This window comes from Myripristis murdjan, chromosome 20 (assembly GCF_902150065.1).
Source record: "Myripristis murdjan chromosome 20, fMyrMur1.1, whole genome shotgun sequence".
NCBI classification, from domain to species: Eukaryota; Metazoa; Chordata; class Actinopteri; order Holocentriformes; family Holocentridae; genus Myripristis; species Myripristis murdjan.
In genome coordinates this window covers 18,725,100-18,740,495 of record NC_043999.1, presented here as the reverse complement: position 1 = coordinate 18,740,495, position 15,396 = coordinate 18,725,100, and the positions used below count along the sequence as shown (strand labels likewise).

At 41.6% G+C, this 15,396-nt stretch overlaps 1 protein-coding gene across 3 annotated transcripts; it reads right to left on the bottom strand.

The window, feature by feature from the left end:
* Window positions 1-2,152: 2,152 nt before the first annotated feature.
* On the bottom strand, window positions 2,153-14,997 carry tfap2a (transcription factor AP-2 alpha). 3 transcript variants are annotated; one of them, XM_030078898.1, is made up of 7 exons: window positions 14,852-14,997; window positions 11,756-12,175; window positions 10,416-10,467; window positions 8,505-8,730; window positions 7,383-7,501; window positions 5,462-5,603; window positions 2,153-3,773 (listed from the first exon to the last, which is right to left on the bottom strand). In XM_030078898.1, exons 1-7 carry the CDS (start codon window positions 14,900-14,902, stop codon window positions 3,485-3,487), a joined length of 1,299 nt encoding a protein of 432 aa, XP_029934758.1. In that variant the 5' UTR covers window positions 14,903-14,997; the 3' UTR covers window positions 2,153-3,484. The 3 variants fall into 3 exon arrangements, with proteins under 3 accessions (XP_029934758.1, XP_029934756.1, XP_029934759.1); XM_030078896.1 differs by lacking the exon at window positions 14,852-14,997 and adding an exon at window positions 13,585-14,083; XM_030078899.1 differs by lacking the exon at window positions 14,852-14,997 and adding an exon at window positions 12,740-13,575.
* Window positions 14,998-15,396: the final 399 nt, after the last annotated feature.

Sequence of the window (15,396 nt, the reverse complement as noted above, 5' to 3'; positions counted from 1 at the left end):
GAACCAAGTCTCAGTGATTTTGTCAATTCTCACCCTGAAAGAGTATATAAGTTAAACAAAAAAGCACCAGTGTACTCAACCAGCAGACAAATGCTTCAGAAAAAAATGAATAAATAAGCCAGTTTAGGTGGATAACCTGAGTTCAGGTGGGTTGACCCTGTGCTACATCCCTGAACATTAACACTTCCATAACATTGGCTGCTTGTAGCCGCCCAATCAGACTGACAATATATCGCTTACGCCTAGAATGTTATTTCGCCTATTCTCCAGAATATTTGATAACAACAGGCGCACTTATTAATTACTATACGGGAATCAGCTGTAATTGGTTTAGTTGAGACAAGCAGCAGTTATGGATTGAATTAGCCAAATTCAGTTGGGTATTGCTGACTGGCTCTTCAAATTTCAGACCTCCTCATTTTTTTGCAAATGACTTTAGCTGTGAGGCATTATGCAAAAACCAGCTCTACCTGTTTAAGATCAAATTAGGGTAAAATTACAATTTTGTATTAAAAAAGGTATGCAAATTATAGGTTAGTATCAGTATAAACAAACGACAGACAATGGGATTTGGGAGTTTCTGTGGCACTCCAATTCCATTACACAGAAAGACGCAATTACAGGCCTTGCCATCCTCTCTCTCATCTTACACCCATAATACGCACCAGCTTTCGATACTCGCCATTGTCACAGATACCACTATTTCTAATGCTTTCGTTTCGCACTCAAAAACCTGTTTTCATTCCGCCAAACCCAGATAAATTTATTATTAAATAACATTAGCATTAATGACACACGCGAGGGGCTTCCTTTTTCCCTAATACCAATGAATGCTGTTTTAATACGATTGTTTTCCCTTAAAGTGACTATTTATGCTATTCCCCCCTCACATCCACCATAGCAGGAGCAGCCGGGTAGTCTCTCTCCTTTATGAGTGAGCTATTGTGCCTGAGGACAGGATCCCACACACAATCTGAGGACTGAGCCAACAAAAACAGGGCCTGACAGACAATGCCTCGCTTCACCTGCTCCAGCACTGTGCATCGCAATTATGCCAAGGACATGTACAGTTAGGCTTCATTCACCCTCTCGCAAAAAAACAACTGCCTCAGAATTAAACCAGGGCCCGAAAATCATGCAGATAATAAATATGGCTGCTGAGGAGATTGGAGGGAGACTGGGGGAGGGAGGCGGTGGTGGTGCTGGGGAGGGAGGGAGGGGGGGTGGCGGGGTGGGGGTCGCCCACTGCGCTATCTCCCAGTGTTACAATATTTTAAACTGCATGGTTACCAGACAGTGAAATAGAGAAGGCAGAAAACAATCGCAAGATGCATATAGACTGATTCATGCTCCAGACGAGATTGATTTCGAGCTATAGGTGCCACGCCATCAATACACAATCAAAATCCATTCAAATGTTATGCAACGGCTTGCTCTCTGCCGCTCTGCACGCAAACTAAGGCTCAGGCCACGCAGCATTAGATCTGCCAGTACAGCCAACGTGATAATCACATTTACAGAGTCAATCAACAGCCACATAGACAGCAAATGCAGAAGGAGAAACACATTCGTTATGAAACTATTATGGTTATATCACGAAATACATTTTTTTGTTTTGTTTGTATTTTTAAAAGGTTTTCTCAGATTGCATGCCGGCATGTTGCTGGACGATGTGTGATCATTGATTACAGAGAGGCAAAACAACATAACAAATATTTGATGCATGTCTTTGACTGAGGCTCCAGCACAGAATAAACGGGGTTGAGCCAAATATAGCCAATAACAACCAGACATTACACACTAGGCCTATAGTCTATGTACATCTCAGTGATTTTAAAGAAGGCTTTAGCTGGAGGGCTGGCGCTGCACACTTCAAACGCGAATATATTCATTGTTGTATGTCATTTGGCCTGCATATCCTGTGCTCTGAACTAGGGAGTTTAAAGTAAGATTTTTTTTTATTATACTTGAGGGAAACAATGAGTTCAGCTGCTTATTGCAAGGAGCAATCGTCAGGGGAGACTTAAACTCAATTACTGTAACCGAACTGAATAGGAAAAAAAAAACTGCCAAGACCAAAAAAAAAAAAAAAAAAACACCCGACCGTATCAACCAGTGAATAAAAAATTAAAAGATATGAATAAAATCGACATGAAGCGTATCAAATATTTATTTTTTTCTGGGCAACAAAGGACTATAATACATTGACAGGCATGGGAACTATTGCCAGCACATGTCTATACAATACAGCTAAAACCGCCTCCAATTTTTGGACATTATCGGACATAACAAGATATCAGGTGGTCCCAAAAAATGTTATTTTTTTTCTTTTTTTCTTTTTTTTTTTTTGAATGTCTTCGAACATTTAAAAAAGACAATATTCCATTTATTGCTTTTATGGTGCTTCAAGGAGAGAACAAGAGGTGAAACGTATTCTGATTGGCACAACACATAAAAGCTTGTATAAAAACAAGAAAATAGAAACACAAAAAACAGTTCTCGTCAGGGTCTCACTTATGCTCTGTCTCAAATTAAAAAAAAAAAAAAGAACTGAATAAGGATGATATATATAGAGAGAGATGGAAGTTTATTTCTATTAAATTTGTTCACTTGCTTCAATGTCGCCTCAACATGCTACAAGAGGGCTGAATTGAAATATCCCAGAGAAATAAAAATACCCCAAACTTCTGTTTTCTAAGAACCATAAAATCACATGAAGAACTAACCGAATATTCAAACCCACTAAAACAGGAGGCACCAGATAAATAAAAAAAGAAGTTTCAACAGACGCACCATATTTACAATTCCCATTAAATTACACATAAATAAATATATACATACATGAACACTGATTCCCTTATATAACCGTGAATCGTGTTGAAATTCAAAAAGTTCAAGTTGGTCGCTTGGAAAGAGTGAGAGAGAGTCTACAACTGAAGTCATGGCATGGAGCTCTGTGTGGAATTTCTCTTTTTTTTTTTTTTGTTTTTCAAGTTTATTATTCACAATACTGATAAGAATTCACCCTCTTTTAGCTTCTTTTTTGTCATACGGTTCACAATCGTAAAATTGAGATATAGAGGGGTCGCTGGATTTCAGTCCGTTCGTTGCAGCTCATAAAAAATAAGGGGAGTACATAAAAAGTCCTCTGGCTGAGGCAAGACACCTTTTCCCCCGCCCTGGAGCTGTTCCTCTGCAGCTTCTTTTCTTTTCTTTTCTTTTAAATAACATTTCTTATGATTGGGGTTGTGGAAGAAGAAGAAGATTTCTTGCGTCGTTTCCCCGTGAATCCAAAATGGGTTGATGTAGTAAAAACAAAACATGTAAAACCGCGCAAAATCGGGAAGTGGCACGTTTAACTTGATCAATAGTATTTATAAGGTATTTATAATATTTATATTGGATGGATGGGGCCGGGAGAAGGGGTGGTAGGGGTGTAGTAGGAGTCTGGGCCGTCAGGTGGAGGTGGGATGGGGAAAAAAAATCACTTTCTGTGCTTCTCGTCTTTGTCTCCGCCTTTAGTGCCGCTGTCTGAGTGACTGTTGGGGTTGTTGTTGAGGTACATTTTGTCCATGGCTTTGATAGCCTCGGTCAGATAGTTCTGGAGGGCCGTGATGGCCGCGCACATGGCCGGGGTCCCGAAACCGTGAGAGATTAAACTGAAGTGGGTCAAACAGCTCTGGATCCCCGGTTCAAGAATCGGCTGCGGTCGAGAGTTTCCCAGCGGCGAGCGGTCCTGGGACAGTAGGTCTGTGAACTCTTTGCAGATTTGCCTAAAAACAAAGGCGAAGACAGCGGCGTGTTAATGACCAAACCAGAGCCACGGGAAGCCCTGCATGCACGCTGCAGTCCAATGATGTAGCGGTGCAAATAAACACTAGGGTACAGCGCAAAAATGTCCATCTTAACAAGTCAGCCAGGCATGCAGACCTGCTATGTTTTCAAATCTTATTAAATGAAAAACGATCAGCCAGTGGGGTGAGGCGATCCGCCTTGTTTCCACTTGCAAATCAACTTGTCTCAAGAATTCTCTTGAAGCAAGTGGAGTGATTCGCCTTTTTCTGCCTTGTTTCAAGAAAATATCCTGAAGCTACACTGGAAGCAAGTGGAATTATCACACCCCAGTGGCAGACTGTTTCACTTGTTTTAAGAAAAAAAAAATGCAGAAGTGAACATGAATCCAAATAACTTGTTAATATAAGGTGGACATTTTTGTGGGGTTTTTTGTTTGTTTGTTTGTTTGTTTGTTTGTGTGTTTTGTTTTGTTTTGTTTTGTTTTGTGTGTGTGTGTGTGTGTGTGTGTGTGTGTGTGTGTGTGTGTGTGTGTGTGTGTGTGTTTTTAGTGTAAACTATGACCCCCAGTCGCTGATCAACAAACACACACTAACATCACACAGAAACATCCACTAGCCTAATATTACAAAAAAATATATATAAATTGTTTATTTTAAAAAATGCTTCTCCTCCCATATATTCAAACAACTAACATCGGTTTGAGCGTATTTCCTATGGTACATTCGAAAAAGTTAAATCCAAAAATAATTATCTATCAGCCTGAAAATGTGTATTAACTGTATTCTACCAATTAAAAAAAAAAACAAGAAAGTTTGTAAAGTGAGCTCATCCCCTATGGTGCCTCAATCAAAACTCAAAAAGCCATAAAGCTGACAAGCTGGTTATTTATGGGGATCCACCATCAATATTAAAAGCAGTCTTTGGCGTCTCCTGTATGCCTTGCAAGTTTCTGCGCCGGAATTCCCATGTTTCAGTAACGCATAGTAAAAATAGCCAACACCAGTCTTCAAGAGAATGAGGTTGGCGTTGGATGGGAACCAGTAATGTGTCAGTGCCACTGAAATCACAGGGCAAACAAAATGTTTTGCGTGTGGATGTGGCAAAGGCCTAGTCCACATATCAACAGCAGCAGGCTTCACTGCAATATATAACAGCATACAGTATAATAACAGATTAATGCACGTGTTTAAATCAGTGCAGAAATCAAATGAGGGGTCTGAATCGAATGCATATTTAGCACAGATGTCGAATAACATTTGGAAGTCCGTGGCAGATAAAAAAGTAAGTAAATTAATTAATTTTAGCCGGTGGCATCTGTGGCTTCAGGTGGAAATAAAGCAATGCAGGCACACTGTCTGGCCAAACTAAATACCATGACCAGACAGCTGAGAGAAAAAAAATGCTCTTATTTGTTCGAAAAGCACCTGAGAACATAATATCAACCTTGGCTAAATGTGAAGTCTATCAATTACTTTTTAATAAAGCTGAAAATACATAATCGTGTGTGTGTGTGTGTGTGTGTGTGTGTGTGTGTGTGTGTGTGTGTGTGTGTGTGTGTGTGTGTGTGTGTGTTCTGTGCTGTGCAAACTGTCACAATAAACACATATACTGGCACTGACTCGGATCCATTTGGTGTGATACAATGAAATGTGATAATAGCACTTACTTCGTTGCCAATAGCATGTTTTTTCTTTGGACTTGTTCGTTTGGGTCGGAATGCTGACGGTTTACATATTCAGCTACTGCCTTGGCTGGAAACTCAGTCTCGCATACATAACCAAAATCCCTGGCAAGATGTACCGCTTCGCCTGAGAAAGAAAAAAAATGGGGTTGAATGTGTTTGCGTAATAAAAAAAAAAAAAAAAAAAATGGTGACATCAAATACAGACCAGTTAACACTCCCTGCTTAACACATGATTAATCTAATGCGAAGAGAGGGTTCACTCTGATTTATCCTTTCAGACAGCAATGCTATGGCACCTGTCTACCTTCCCAACATCACACCATAACAATAATAATTTAGTATTTCAGGGGAAACAGCACCTACAGACCACCACCAAGAAATAATAACAACAGCATAAAAATAATAATAATAATAATAATAATAATAATAATAATAATAATAATGAACAGGCCCAGGAGTTGTGTATACACGCCCCAGACTCCATACCGTGAGAGCGGTTAAATATGGAGGAGAAACAATAAGTGGATATGAAATATTAGACGCAGCGTCATGCTTAACACCATGTCATTGATTACCAATGCCTGCACATTATTGAAAGTCCAGCAGATCACAGAGGCATGGGGAAGCAATTTTAAAGGGCTATACCTAAATCTCGGTTCCCCTTTACATACTTCAGCTATGAGAATTGCAGGTTTCATTCCACCGGAGTCTGAGGCTCGTCTCTCTTTTTTGGTACAATTTTTTCAAGTCTTTGGTTTTAATTTCCTGAACCAGTTGGGGTTTTTACTGCGGGGCTTCCTGCCCATAAGCCTCTGCTCCGGAAGAACGCATGCGCCAATTAGCATCAAAGCTCAAGTCCAGTAAACTCGTTTCCATAAAATGGAGCGGATCATAAACAATAACAGCACTTCAGAAAACGCAGTGTCCCTTCACTAAATAACTGGCTGCCTTCATACCACCACCACCCAGCACCATCCACCACCCCCCAGCCCCAGTCCCACCACCCCCTTATCACAGAATCATACATTTCTCCAGGCTCATTACAATACAGCACCAAATTTCAACGAAGCACAATGAGTATTGCATTCGGCCCTCGTCTGCAATAATGATTAACAGGGACCAATGAACCATCGCAGGCTTTCACCTTTTGAAACCCGCGGCACACCAAATACCACTGCACTGAATAATAAGGTTCAACTTTGCAAGCAAAATGGATTTATCCAGTCGCGAAAAAAGGCAAGTTTGCACCGCACCATAATTGACTAATTTATTCTTTAATAGGTCCGAAACATATAGCCCTCTCAGGTCAGCGCCATGCCATTTGCATGCAACAGAAATCTTCACTGAAAATCTCTGCATGGTAAGCTATTAACGAAAGAATTAAGCCACCATTACAAATAAAAGCAAGCCCATGTACTCAGAAACCCGGGCTGTAATAATGTTTGAAACAATACAGGGTTAATAAATCAATCGACATTTCACCCATGAGGTGAAACAACTCAGCACTGCCCAATAAACAAGCAGCACTCAATAATTAACTTGACTTCAACACAAATTCATCGAGTGTATAAACTAGGCCAGCCGTGGACCTGTAAGTGTGCTACTGAAAGCGGAGGCCAATGCTGCAAAGCCACTAGAATTATCAGCACCATTCTCTCTCTCTCTCTCTCTCTCTCTCTCTCTCTCTCTCTCTCTCTCTCCACACACACACACACACACACACACACACACACACACACACGCATATCCTTCATGCTTTATTACTTGCGAGGCAAAGTCGGTCCAAATTACACGGATGAGCGCATATGCTGATTTCCAACACTGAGAGAAAAAACCGCGTTCGCCAAGCACCTGATATCGCGAGAGCAAGAGAGTGAGAACGTGATTTACAACACCGACTTACCTTCGACTAGTGACGTCAGCAAGGTGACGTTCGCTGCCTTGCGTCTGCCCGCAGGTAGATTCAAGCCGATTTTATCCAGCTTCTCCCTTAAGGACCTTCCTCCGTTCTTAGACTTGGCCCTGTGACAATAAAAAGGTGGGAATTCACTGTAGTGTTGCTCATGTGTAGGAATTCCTCCGAGTGGGTCAATCTATCACAAATGGCGTATTTTCCTTTGAAAATGACATTAAGGTGCCGCACTGCAAATACGCCTAGGTGAAGGCTAATCCAAAATATGGGCTTTAATAACATAAACCAGCGATGCAGGCTAGCGATAAATAAAAAGATGGGTCTGCAGGCAAGAAGCAACCAAAATAAACAAAATCACTGATGCTGTCAAAAAAAAAAAGCAATACTGTCATCAAGCTGATCCTACTGGTAATTATAAATAAATTAATAGAAAATATACTTATGGTGTGAAACCCATTCCACAAATTAAATGGTGCCCAAACCAGGTTTGGGTGGGTTTCTCCTCCCTGATAGAGACTATAAATAATACCAAAGGAGAGCCAGCCTCCTGAACCCGTCGTTACCAGCAGACAAATACTGTACAAAATGAATAAATAAAGCGCTACTTAATAGGCAGTACTATTACTGGCTGCATGTCTGCAGCACTTCAATAGACAGTTCACTGGAGACCAATGTTTTCATGTGTAATGCCTTCACTGGGCCTATAGAGCTGGGGTTGAAACAGACTAGGCCTACATTAATTTGAGAGAGAGAGAGAGAGAGAGAGAGAGAGAGAGAGAGAGAGAGAGAGAGAGAGAGAGAGAGAGAGAGAGAGAGCGATCCAGTGCGCTAGAGAAGTTAATATGGAATTTAACAGACCCCTCCTGCTTTAAATGCAGGAGCTAGGTGTCATGGTTGGTCGATTTTAATTATTCTTGGTACAGAGGAGAGAGAGAGAGAGAGAGAGAGAGAGAGAGAGAGAGAGAGAGAGAGAGAGAGAGAGATGCACACATACAGAGAGAGAGACTGAGTGAGAGGAGAAATAGTGCACACACACACACACACACACACACACACACACACACACACACACACACACACGTTTAGGGAGAGATAGAGGCAGATTTTGCTCACCTCCTCAGCACCCCGCCCAGCAGAGAGGCGTTGAGGCACTCGGGCGGCGAGAGGCGTCTCTGCACCTCTGCCACCGTGACCTTGTACTTTGATGTGGAGCTGAGGAGGGACAAGCGACCCGGAACCGAGCAGAACACCTCGTTGGGGTTTACCACTCCTCCGAAAAGACCGTCCTTATTTATGGGGATGGCGGAGACGTTGTTGTTCTTGGATAAAGACACTGGACCTATAGCCAGAGAGAGAAGGATGGTGGGATGCAGGGAGAGAGAGAGAGAGAGGGGGGGGGGGGGGGGGGGGGGGGTTAGAGAAGGTGGAGGGGGTGAGAAAGAGAGAGAGACCGTGCTCAGTGAATTTCATGCAATGCAGAGCCTTAACTAAATGAGAAGGGGGGGATTTAGGCCCCGGACTTAGAGCTCAGCACCACATGTGTACACTTTTAGCAACAAGGACAGAACAAAATGCATCTTATAAAGGCCTAGCAGTTGACGAAATAACAACAAATGTAATAATAATAATAATAATAATAATAATAATAATGGCTTCTTCGTTATTGCACCTTATTAACAGTATATCCCCATAGTTACAGGACTATGGGACTAACAGGCTAATGCTAGATCACAAACAACTTTGTCATGTGAAATATCTGCATGCATCTAGTTTTTGTCCAACAGTCACCACACAGTATTTTTATGTAGGCTACATGGATCCGCAACAGAGAACGAAAAGCCCCAGTATTTGAGTGCACTAACATGCAGCCTATTTTATCCAAGGTGCTCGCCATGCCATGGGTCGACTGTGCACAAAGCACCCACACCAACCGGGGGAGATTGTAAAGTCTACCTATTTTGACATATCCTCAGTATCCAGCAAAACACCGTCGCCAGTGTGTGATTTCACATCGGAGGGGGGGTTGGCTCAGCACTAGGCTTTACACCGTTTTGGTGTGCAGTAACCGGAGACAAAGGGGACTGTGCGCCTTTGGATAGATCACTTGTGACATTAATGGCTCAGGGGAGCCTAATAGAGACAATAGGAGTTAAACGAACTCTTGAGATTACTAATATAAGAAGCCAATTATCATGTTGATGTTCGGATGGGAGGAAAAAGAAAGAAAGAAAGAAAGAAAGAAAGAAAGAAAGAAAGAAAGAAAGAAAGAAAGAAAGAAAGAAAGAAAGAACATCTCACATCTATCTATCGCTCATGTGACCTGACAAAACGCTCCTAAAACTGACCGGGAAAAAGGCCTCCTCATGTTGTATCCTAAAATCATTCTGAATTTCTGATAGCAAATATATCTCGGGAAAAAAAAAATGAAAACGTGTATATAAAAGCATTAAACCAACAGGCATGGCTAAAATATTTTAAATATGAAATGGCACATTTCGAACGGTTCAAAGAGAGCCAGTGCCTTTTCCATGCCGAGTTCTGACTCCCTGTATAAAAGACAGACTATCATCTTGCACAGAGCAGCCTAGGCCTGCTCCATCCAGCGGTACCAACTTCCATTTTAGATTTGACCATGCAGCGTGATTGCAGCTATTGGCTTCCACGCTGAAGTGAGGGTATCGTCTAGGCCTATATATCGTTGACCATCAATACAACAGACCCACAAAGCCCACCAGCTCTACTCATCTCTGCACAGCTCTGAAACGCTGACAGTAAATTCCATCATCGAGAGAAAAAAAAAAGGTGCAGCCAGTTTGATGCACTTGGAAACCATGTAATGAAAAATAGGCTACTGCGTATTAGGATCAGTCAGGCATTACCGCATTGCATCGAGTTCTCTCGAGCAGAATGGTGTGTGTGTGTGTGTGTGTGTGTGTGTGTGTGTGTGTGTGTGCTCGCGCGCGTGCAGCGTGGTGGTGGGCAGCTTGCAGAAACATGCATGATATCTCGAAGGAAATTGCTTACCTTTTTTAATTACAGTCTGGTCGGGAATGTGAATTCCTTGATCCTCGACATGCTAAGACACAAACGCAAAAAATGAACCATTTTAGCACGAAAACACAAAAGAATATCAGCCTTAGTCGTAGATGAGTGCATGCACGTCAGGATGTTGTGCATGAACAAAGCCTGACACAATTAGCGGCCACAATCATCCAACATGGAGGCTCTGTAGGCCTGCATACCTGTTATTATTGTCTATCAGTGTTTTCAACGAGTTGCACTGATGGACGTATTACAGTGGATCACAAACACAGACTTAAATAACGAAGATGTGTCGCCCCATAATCTTGACCTAATTTCGCCCTCAGATTGGCTCTACTCACAAGGAAACTACTAATCTAGATTGGATAGTAATTACGGCAGCGCAGCCTATTAAAGTACTATGAACTAATTAGGGATTATTGGTGTTTGTTTCAGACGAAAAAGTGGGAAGAATTGTCCGAATAAGAATGGAGGTTATTAATAAATTTAGGATACACACAGCGATATAACTTCAATAAATTGTGCCTGTAGCCTTTGCTGTTTGCACAAAGCGCATGTCTGAATTCTGTGTATTGTAATTGTTCTTCTATGGGTTATAATATGTTATAATATTGCTCACACAACACGGCGGACTTCCTCTGTGTTTAATTCTCTTGCATAGAGAATTACAATAAAATCAGAAAACCTAATGCAATGTTTTTATTTATTTTGAATCGATAACCTATTTTATTAACAAAGCCATATCATCATTATATTTATCAGAGTACATGTGGTAATTACTAACATTTCTGGAGTGATGATATTCATCTAAAAAGTATCTTTTGTGCATGAAAATAACCATCCGTAAATATGCTGCTTGATTTAACACTGAAGATTTTTAATATTTTTCGCACATACTTTTTTTTATTATTTGTAATAACTTGGTGTACTATGAGTTATTGTGAGCTGTCCGAGCCTACTTAATTTTGTGCGTCACTTTACAATGTTGTTGCAAATACTGATAATAGCAGCAGTAATTCCTTAATAACATTAATACTAATAGTAATGCTGGTAATTGTAATTACTGATGGTGGAGGGATTTTACAGATAATAATACCAGTTATATTACAAATAAAAATGATAGCATTACCACCACCACAACCACTACTATTAGTAGTTGAACTACCGTTGATAATAATAATAACAATAATAATATGAATAAAAAATAACGTTATTATCAATAATAATAATGAACCTTCCGGGCCTGATATTAACAATATTTTTCTCTCTCTTTTAAAGCAGTCGATTCACACAAAAAGTAAACCAGCTAAATGCAGCCTTACCTGAACGTCTTCTAAAGAGTGAGGTATTCCATGGATAGGGATAGAGTCCGACAGTCCCGTTTCGATGCCGTGGCCGGACGGTAGGAGCACTTCCCTGCGGTACTCCCGGCACAGCTGGTGGGGCAGGCCGCGGTGCTGGTGCAGCAGGCCGCTCTCCTGACCCTGCCTCTGGCCCGGCCAGCCCGGGTGCTGCGGCTGCGGCTGGGCGTGCAGGGAGTTGAGGGAGTACGGGTCGTTGACGTGCGAGTAAGGGTCCTGAGACTGCGGGTAGATGGGCTGGTAGGGCGGGGGGAAGTACGGGGGCTGGAAGTCCGAGTTCGGAGTGTGGGAGAGCGGAGGAGCGCTGGTGTAGGGACTCTGGCCCACGCTGCCCAGCTGAGGTAGCCTGGCTGTCCCATTGCTGGTGCCATCATGACGATCCTGTCAGGGGGAGACAGATAAAAAAGAAGGTGATTTAAATGGCAAATGCACAATTTGGAGAAAAGATACAGCCATAGAAAAAAAGATTTTTGGTTTGTTTTCATTGTTGAATGCTCTGGGGGTTAATACTCGGGCTTTATCAAATGTATGGCCCAAGCTGATGACAGGAATTAGACCAATTGAGGGCTCTATATCGAATTAAAATAATTATCCCTCAAACGGATTACAAACTATGAAGACAGCGAGGACACACGCCGAAAACATGAACATAAACTTCTTAGAAATTACAACAGATTTTGGTAAAAAAGCTCAAAGTAAATAATGAAAGCATGCATCGAAATTTCGGAGGGGATAATTCCGCCAAACAAATAGAGAACCATGCTTTATTTCACGTTATTTCCAAGAGGGCCCACAGTTTATAAGCATGCAAGCTTGGCAAAACAATTTCAAGCGCAAAACAAAGAATAAAAAAACAACAACACATAATGCTATAACCAAATCGGAAAATGTACAAGGAACACAACTCGAACAATCTGAGCACGGTGAAGCTCCTGTATAACTTACCATCGCGGAAAAACTGTGCACTAACATCTGAACGGTTTTTGGGGCGATTCAAGAAAAGAGAAGTCAGTTCAAAACACGCTGAGAGCTGTCTGGGGGAAGTAAAGGGGGAATTTACGTGCAAAACAAAAAATTAAGCCCCCAGAAATGACTCTTCTCTACTGCAAGATCACGGTGGCCCCGGCGGTCAGATATGCGCCACAGCAGCAGGACGATAATCCATCAGAAATAATTGGTTAGATCCCGACTGCCCTTCATTTGAGTCTAAAAATGTAGATATACTGTCGTGCTGGCGGATTTGGCTGGAAAAGTTTTTCTTGGTGTCCCCCTTTCCCCGTTCTCCTGGCTTCTATCACAGTGCTGCCGTCCCTTCGCTTGAGCTCATATTAGCAAAAGAGCCGCTTCTTCTTCTCCCTCTTGGACTCCTAATAGAAGGTATTCATGACTATTAATATTACAGGAATACTTAATAATAAGGAAAGAATGGTCGGAAATCGGGCGTGAAGCGGAGGACGCAACTCAAGGCAGGAGTCTGCGCTTAAATGACGTCCATTGAAAGGAGGAATCAGTATATCTAATCAGAGATGGAGAGAGAGAGAGACGGAGAGAGAGAAAGAGGGAGTGAGTGAGAGAGTGAGTGAGTGAGGAGGGAGTGGAGAGAGAGAGAGACAAAAAAGAGGGACATTCACTCTCGTCTGACGAATCAGAGAGAGAGGGAGGAGGGGGGGCATTTTAAAAGGGTCCCAGGGCCAAAGCGCAAAAGTGAAAGAAAGACATAGGAATGAAGGGAGGAGTACCAGAGAGAGAGAGAGGGGGAAGAAGAAGCCGTGGAAGGAAACAATGTGCACCTCTGAATTGGGTGAAAATCCAGCAGACGACGCTAAGGGCATCCCGACCGGCACATTTTTACGGCCCATCCCTTTGTTTTCCACCTCAGACTCCGACGGCGAGCTTTCCTCCATGGGGCTCCTCTGTCTGTCTGTCTCTCTTTCTCTCGCTCCGCCGAATTAATCCACGGGTATTTTTTGACTCCAAACCCCAAAGCCACTCCGGCTAACTTTTAACTTTCACTTGGAAAGAGAGAAAATAGATTCCAAAAGTCTATGATACAGGGCCGCTCGGATCCGACGCTTCAACCAACTTTTACGCGCGGTCAAAAGAGCTCCACTCCGCCTCCTTCTTACCTATTTACGCATTTTGAAATTATGAAACGCCGGGCTGGGAGCCGCCTTCGATTGTAAATTCTGTTTTACTGCATTTATACCAGCGGAAAAATAAGCCTGTGCATCGAAAAGCCACCATAACATGGACGTGGAGAAGCCCAGCGTTTTGTTTTTCCGGCTCCTGGACGTCCCTATCCTCTCCAGACGCGGGTGAAAACACGTCCGACTGGCTTCTCCACTCCCAAACAAGTCCCTGATATTACTGCCAAACTTTCTGTCTATGCCCATAACAACAATCACTCAGCGTATGCACTCCATACACACACACTCACTCACACATACTGTACACACGCAAAATCTAACGGCTCAAATTGCAAAGACATTAAATAAAAGCTTACATATCCATGCCTTTTTAAATCTTGACTAAAATTAGCTATGCGAATTTTAGATTTGTCATTCACTCAAATGATTTTAATTTAATTGTAATTAAATGTATAATAAATATAAATATTGATTCAAAATATTTTAATATAAGATATTTACCACCTCCAATTTCTAAACACATATATCTTCTGCTGTGAACTTGAAGTGGAAAATTAGCTTGGCTTGATTTTATTCATGCAACAAATACATCAAATAGAGTTAAATGTACTTGTCATGTCCTTTTATAATAATTATAATTGTTATTGTTATTATTATTGCTGTTGTTGTTATTGCTGCTGCAATAATTCTACAAGAGTATGCAGAAAACAACAACCTCTGTAATTTATGAAAGAGCAGCATGGATCTGTTCTCTCTTGAATTAAATGTGTTCACTAACAACTGTCAAAACAATTATATATTTTGACCCACAAATTGAAGCATATCCCTAAAAAATAAAGCAAAATAAAAATTTAAAAAAAAAATACTTATCTTAATATACCTTCAAAAAAATAAAGCTCGAGCCCCTTACCTCGCATTCTTCATATTTAATGTTATCAGTTAATTTCCAGAGCATTTTCATGGGTTGTTGAGGTGGATATTGAGTATAGGTATCGCCTTATAGCCTTGTTTTCAGTCAGTGAATTGTGCTCCCCGCTCAGAAAAACTAGTTTTATTGAAGCTGTGGGCTGCTGTCTGTCTTGCGCTCTGAGGTCTCCCTCTAATGGTGGAAGTGAAGGGCTGGAGCAGCACTGTAATAACACTGGCACAGGGCCTCATTAGCATATCAACAGCCGTTTGATTCCCCCCATCTGCTCACACAACACCAATGGACAGCACACAGGTAAAAACTAAAGCAGCAAGACGCTGCACATGCTTATAGCCATGCATGGGGACCTGCATGCACCTGGATGGACTTACTACTCTTAAATATAGAAATGTATATATATTACACGGACTTCACAGCAATAGCAAAACAAAGCGCAAGTTGTTATTTTAAGATAAAGAAGTGATATTAATTTGATAAAACGGCGCAGTGTGTTCGGGAGCGATCTGAAATTCATTTCTTTGAGAACT

Bases quoted from the DNA above. Each gene is read 5' to 3' on its own strand.
- tfap2a (XM_030078896.1), bottom strand. From the start codon at position 13,698: ATGGAGGAAAGCTCGCCGTCGGAGTCTGAGGTGGAAAACAAAGGGATG. The intron at 10,468-11,755 runs GTAAGGCTGCAT...TTTGTGTCTTAG, and splicing joins ACTCTTTAGAAGACGTTCAG to CATGTCGAGGATCAAGGAAT. The intron at 7,502-8,504 runs GTGAGCAAAATC...TTATTGTCACAG, and splicing joins CTGGGCGGGGTGCTGAGGAG to GGCCAAGTCTAAGAACGGAG.